Genomic DNA, 7,205 nt, shown 5'->3' on the forward strand with positions numbered 1-7,205 from the left:
AGAATTTTGTTGTTTATTCAACCAATAGACATTTATTGTGCATCAAATACAGAAAACTCTAGAGCTCTAAGAAAACATATTGATTATAAGCCTGATAATTGCTCTGAAAAAATTTATAATCTTATCATCATTTATATATGGGCCCCTTTCACACATTTTAGTTTCGTGCAGTTCAACCTTGCTGCAATAATCAGGAAATGGTCCTGGTAATAAAAAATAGCAATGATTATTTTTAAAAACCATCTGTGTCCTCTTGGGTGGACAGAGACTAAGAAATCAATGAAGTTATTATATCCAATTATAGTTATGTGTATTTTGAGCTAATTTGTGTATTTCACGAGGAGTAGAAACTTAACTTTGCTCTTTTTTATGTGGATATCCAATTGTTCCAGCACCATTTGTTGAAAAGTTCATTATTTCCTCATTGACGTGTTTTGATACCCTAGCCAAAAATCAACTAATCACAAAACATTCTATTTGTATGAACTTGCTTCTGGACCCTTCACTGCATTATATTGCTTTTTAAAAATATATGTTTAGCTTTGATAAGTTATAATTTTACATATTTATTGGGTATGGTATGATAATTCAATACATATATACAATGTGTAAGGATCAAATCATAATAATTGGCATTCATATCACCTCAGACACTTATCATTTCTTTATGTTGGGAATATTAAAAATCCTCCTTACTAGCTATTTTGAAATATTCAATTAACTCTTTGCTAACCATAGTTACCCTACTGTGCCAGAGAACCTTAGAAGTAATTTCTTCTATCCAACTGCACCTCATACATGTTAGCCATTCTCTCTCCATCCCACCTCTCCCTCCACACCCTTCCTAGGCTCTGGTAACTACTATTACATTCTCTCTCTATTTCTACTAGATCAAATTTTTGGCTTTCATAGACAAGGGTACTTCAAAAAATTCATGGAAATTGATCGAATTAAGATTATTTTGGTGCAAGAAATTGTTAAAGAAAAATATTTTTGAAATCTGCATATGAGGGATATTCAAAAAGGTCATGAACAATCTAAATTTCATTGAAAAAAAAAACTCTGCATGAATTTTGAAACAATTTTTACACCAAAATAAACATCTTTTAATTTCATTTACATGAACTTTGTCTATGTGAGAATATGCATATTTGCTTTTCTGGGCCTAATTTATTTCATTTAACATAATATGCTGTGTTTCCATCCATGTTGCTACAAATGAGAGAATTTCATTTTTTTAGTGGTTGAATAACATTCCAACGTGTGTATATACATATATATACTTATGACTTATCCATTCATCTTTTGAGAGAAACTTTATGTTGATTCCATATCTTAGCCATGTGAATAGTGCTACAGTTAACACATGAGTGCAAATATCTCTTCAACGTATTGATTTTAATTTCTTTGACTATACCTCTAGTCATGGGATTGCTGGATCATATGATATATACTGATTTTTATGTCAGCTCTCATGCCTGTACTAAAATGTCTTGATTATTGTAACTTCGGAGTAATTCTTGAAGCTCTGAAGTGTTACTCTTCCAATTTTGTCTTCCTTCTTTAATAGTGATTTGGTTATTTTGAACTACTTCCACTTTCATAGGAGTGTTGGAATCAGTTTGTCAACTTACGGAAAAAGCCAGTTAGGATTTAGTAGGTATTATGTTGAGCTGCAGATTGATTTGGAGGAATGCTATCATCTTAAGTCTTCTGATTAGTGAACATGGGATATCTTTCCATTGTTTAAATCTTTAATTTCTTTCAATAATGTTTTCAAGTTTGTGGTGGACAAGTCTTGCATTTCTTTTGTATACATGTATTTCATGTTTTGATTTTATTTTGTTTTCTAGTATTTAAAAATAATTGATTTTTGTATATTGATCTTGTGTCCTGACACTTTGTTGAATGTATTTATTAAAGTAGTTTTTTATGGATTTTTATGGATTTTTAAAAATTACAATATTTGTAAAAAGTTTTACTTTTTCCTTGGTCAACTGGATATTTCTATTTCTTTTTGTTGCCTGATTTCCATAGATAGAATCTCTAAGACTATGTAGAAAAGAAGTGACATTAGAACCTTATTCCTAATCTTAAAGGAAAATGCTTCAGTCTCTTTACATAAAATTTTATGTGAGTTGTGGATTTTTCATAAATATTCTTCTTCATGTTAAAGAAATTCCATTCTATTTCTAATTGATTGGTTTCTTTTCATCATGAAAGAACATTGGATTTTGCCAAATGCTTCTATGTTTATTGAGATAATCATGCATTATCTTTCAAATTTTTATTTGGGAACTCAATCCAGTTACCCCACATAGGTGGCAAGGACCCAATTACTTGAGTTGGGACTCAAACACAGGCACTCATAATATGGGATGCCTGGTGTTTATTCCAGGTCTTCCATGTGTGTGCAGGGGCCCATGCACGTGGACCATCTCCCATTGCCTTCCCAGGTCACAGCAGAGAGCTGGATTGAAAGAGAAGCAGCCAGGACTAGAAAGGTGCCCATATGGGATGCTGGCACTGCAGGTGGAGGATTAACCTACTGTGCCACAGTGCCAGCCACATCCCACAGGTTTTGATATGATGTATTGTTATGTTCATTTTTTTCAGAAATTTTTTGATTTCTCTTTTTTTTTCTAATGAAAGATTTTATTTACACGAGTTGCCTTACAATATTACTTAAAACATGAAGTAATAGTTGATTATACATTTAGCTATTTGTTTTTATTGAAAATAATATGATTACACAAAATGAGGACTCTGCCAGAAAGTGGTGTGAGAGGAGTAGTTGCCCTACAGCCCTGGAACCTGGCGAAGATACTAAACCTTCAGTTGTAACCTCTAAGTCAGCGTTAGTCTAGGAAACTCCTGGTGAATCTGGCATAATACAGGACTGGTACAGAACAGAATCTCAGACATTTATAATTAGGATTCATATTCTAATACAAGCAACATTTAGGTAACTTAGCCATGTTCAGGTACTCCTCTAACTTAAGAGTTCTAGTAGTGTTGACAAGATCTAAGGATAGCAATTGGCTTAAAATAGCCCCACAGAGTCCTATAGATTCTGGAACAAGCAGCATCAGTACATGTAGGCCACAACTATCCCTATGGTCTATGTATTAAAATCCACTTTGCACTGCCAGTACAGGTTCCTTGCTTAACAACAACTTGCCATTTGCTGGATCTCTCTATGCCCCCTGGGTATCAAAATTCCATCCTGGTACAATCTTCTTCTATGCTGATTAAGGGTTCACTACAAGCTAAAGAGTTAAAGAAGCCATCCAGATATTCTGGGAAGTGACCCAAAAGCAAAACATCAATAATAAAAATCAAGTCAACATACTATATATCAAAGTACCACATCCAAAAGGTCAAGGATATAAAAATTGACCTTTACATTTTATAACAATGCACTGTGTTTAGTCACTGTTTTTAAAAAAAATCAGAGAAAACAGAAATCCTTAAACAGTTTACATGAACAGAAAGTTTTAAAGACATATTTCTTCAAAGTTTAACTGAGTACTCAAATATTTGACTATTGCAATTCTGTTAATATATATTTTACTCTTTTTTTTTTTTTTGACAGGCAGAGTGGATAGTGAAGGAGAGAGATAGAGAGAAAGGTCTTCCTTTTTGCCATTGGTTCACCCTCCAATGGCCGCTGTGGCCGGCGCATTGTGCTGATCCAAAGCCAGGAGCCAGGTGCTTCTCCTGGTCTCCCATGTGGTTGCAGGGCCCAAGGACTTGGGCCATCCTCCACTGCCTTCCTGGGCCATAGCAGAGAGCTGGCCTGGAAGAGGGGCAACCGGGATAGAATCCAGCGCCCCAACCGGGACTAGAACCTGGTGTGCCGGCGCCGCAAGGCGGAGGATTAGCCTGTTGAGCCACGGCGCTGGCCTATATTTTACTCTTATAACTGCAAAAAATAAGCTAAAATGTTGGAGTAGGTATAATTTAATCTATTTTCCTAGCACTAGTAAATATGTAGCTGTATCTTAACTAAAAAATTATGCTCAACTACAATGTAAAATTAGTAGTTTATCATGTTTAAAAAGTAGAAAGCTTATGCTTAGAGCTTGAAAAATTCAATACCCCTAATCTATTATAATATACTCAATTTAGAAGTGTTCATCTCTCTTACTATGTAATCTTGTAAATAATGCAACAAGTTAAAACTGCCCCTGGTTCGAAAGGAAAGCCTGATGAAAACAGATATAAAATACCACTAGGAAATACCAGAATTTTTCAAGGAGAAATCTGAAACCCCAAATCATCATTCATAATTTCTCATTACTTATAATTTGAGATAGATCACCAGTTGCTTGTCAGTTATAGATATGTCTCTCCAAAGATAAGCCTAGACTGATATACCAACAAAACAATGGGCGATTCCTGAAAGTCACCAGAAGGTAACACAGTTACATTTGGTTTCCTGTTCCAGAAGAGTGAGAAAAGATAAAGGAAGGCGGGAAAAACATATTTTACCATCACCATTTAAAGATAATTCAGATGGGCCTCAAACCAAGTAGCCCTGTCGATTACATGCATTCTGCTCTCTTGTTTAGGACACAAAGGTTTCCATTTCTCTGAGAGAGCTGCTTTTCTGGCAAGACATACTCTCTCTCTTGCCTTGGAGCCAAGTAATTGGAACCCTAAACACACTAGGGAGCTTCTGTTGGAACCGGTTTCCAATAAAACAATACAGAAAGGGATTAACGCAGCTGTTGGTGAATCCTAGGAGGATGGCGAAAGGAAGTGCCAGGTCAATGACTGCTATAACTTCACAGCTATTAATGACACCCATCCAGGTCAGAGCATCCAGGAAGGTCAGAACATGGAAGGGAAGCCAGCAAATGATGAACGCCAGAGCAACAGCAGCTGCCATCTTTAAGACTTGGTCACGGGTTACTCTGTTCTTCCCATAGCTATTGGTCTTCAGCAAGTGTTTTCTGACTCCAAAATAGCATGTTGCTATGAATATTAAAGGGATAATAAAACCAAGGATATTTTTCATTAGGGCTATCCCAACCGACCACTGGGCATATTTCTCAGGAGGGAAAGCCATAATGCAAGCATTCACTCCTAAGAAGTCAATGGTTCTGACATCTCGGAAATAAAAAGTTGGCAATGAGGACAAACAGGCCATACACCACACAAGGGGAACTATATAAGATGCTTGCCAGGGATTTCTTCTTTGAGACAGAAAGGGGTAGATGACCGATTGGTACCTATCAACACTCACGCAAGTGATAAAAAAAATGCTTGCAAACATGTTCAGGGTCAGAAAAGACCCAAACACTTGGCACATCACAGGTCCAAAGAGCCAGTCGTATCTGTGAGAATAATAGGTCGCCCAAAGAGGAAGAGTAGCTACAAGGAGTAAGTCAGCCACGGCCAGATTGAAGATGTAAATGCTGGAAACCTTTTTAGGATCCTTTTGACAACAAAACAGTGTAACCGCAACAGCATTGACAAGAGATCCAATCACAAAAATAAAGTAGTAGAGAATGCGAATTGCATCTAACTGCTTATCTGGTGGCTTATATGAGCAGTTCAAGGCAGACTCACTGTTGCCAAAGAAGTTCATGAGTCCCAGATGAAGACTGCCGGTAATGTTTCTGTTGACGGCGGCAAGGGTGAAGCTGTCCTTCATAGTGAAATGTCAGCAGCTTCTAATTCCTACACCTTTGGTTTTTGGAGTTTAAAGCAGTTATCATAAATCAGCTTGCCTAGATCCTACATGCACCCCTCACAAAGCCACACGAGCCGACAGAGCTGGCGCCATTTTGGAAATACGTAACAGCTGCTTCCGCTCGGGACTGCGCCCGGCGATCAGCCAAGTGGAAAAACCTGATTCTGGTGGGGAGCGAAAACAGGTGGCTAGGAACTTGTAACTACACAAAGCTTCTGAACTGGGAATGTGGAAAACAAACAAACAACAACAACAACAAAACTGAGGGTCAGAGTTTGTGAACTCAAGAGTTTTCCATAGCCTTGGTAGCTCATGACAATTTTTTTTGACAGGCAGAGTTAGACAGTGAGAGAGAGACAGAGAGAAAGCTTGATTTCTCTTGATTTCTTCTATGACTCACTGTTCATTCAGGAGCATGTTGTTCAATCTCCATGCGTTTACGTATGTTCTAGAGATTCCTGTGTTGTTGATTTCTAGTTTCATTTCATTGTGGTCCAAGAAGGTGCATGGAATGATGGAATGGTTTCGTGGTTTTTTTTTTTTTTTTAAATTTGCTGAGACTTGCTTTGTGGCCTAGCATATGGTCTATTCTAGAGAATGTTCCACATACCGATGAGAAGAATGTGTATTCTGCTTCTGTGGGGTGAAAGGTTCTGTAGATATCAGTTAGGTCCATTTGTTCTATAGTATTGATTAGCTCTGTTGTTTCCTGGTTGATTTTCTGTCTGGTTGATTTGTCCATTGATGAGAGTGGAGTATTGAGGTATCCTGTTACTGTTGTATTGGAGTCTATATCTTTCTTTAGGTCTGTTAACATTTTTTTTATGTAGCCAGGCACATATGTAATGGGTGCATATATGTTTATTATAGTCACATCTTCCTGTTGGGTTGATCCCTTAATCATTTCATAGTGCCCTTATTTGTCTCTTTTAACAGTTGCTATGTTCAAGTTTATTTTGTCTGAAATTAGGATGGCAACACCAGGTCTTTTTTTTGGTTACTGTTAGCATGGATTATCTTTTTCCATCCTTTCACTGTCAGTCTGTGTGTATCTTTGTTGGTGTGAGATGTGTTTCTTGTAAGAAGCAAATAGGTCTTGTTTTTCAATCTATTCAGCCAGTCTGTATCTTCTAAGTGGAGAATTATATCCACTTACATTCAAGGTGACTACTGATAAGTAAGGACCTGACTTTGCCATTTTTCTGTAAATATTCTTGTTGTTTATTTTTGGATTTATTTTGTATTTCTATTGGTGGTTTTTCTGCCTTCCCATTCTTTCATAATGATGGCTATCTTTCTGTGTTTGTGTAGCACATCTTTAAGCATCTTCTGCAAGGTTGGATGAGTGTCAACAAATTCTTTCAATTTCTGTTTGTTATGGAAGGTCTTTATTTAGCCTTCATTCATAAATGCAAGATTGGGGGGTGCAATATTCTGTGTTGACAGTTTTTTTTTTTCTTTTGAGACTTGTACTATATCTCACCATTCCCTTCTGGCCTGTAGG

At 36.8% G+C, this 7,205-nt stretch overlaps 1 protein-coding gene across 1 annotated transcript; it reads right to left on the reverse strand.

Moving 5' to 3' along the window:
- Positions 1 to 4,570: 4,570 nt before the first annotated feature.
- Positions 4,571 to 5,662, reverse strand: LOC133764178 (type-2 angiotensin II receptor-like). The gene has a single exon (XM_062197854.1). It carries the CDS (start codon positions 5,660 to 5,662, stop codon positions 4,571 to 4,573), a length of 1,092 nt encoding a protein of 363 aa, XP_062053838.1.
- Between the last annotated feature and the right edge of the window lie 1,543 nt (positions 5,663 to 7,205).

This window comes from Lepus europaeus, chromosome 7, assembly GCF_033115175.1.
Source record: "Lepus europaeus isolate LE1 chromosome 7, mLepTim1.pri, whole genome shotgun sequence".
NCBI lineage: Eukaryota > Metazoa > Chordata > Mammalia > Lagomorpha > Leporidae > Lepus > Lepus europaeus.

Coding starts and splice junctions, on each gene's coding strand:
- LOC133764178 (XM_062197854.1), bottom strand. CDS start 5,662: ATGAAGGACAGCTTCACCCTTGCCGCCGTCAACAGAAACATTACCGGC.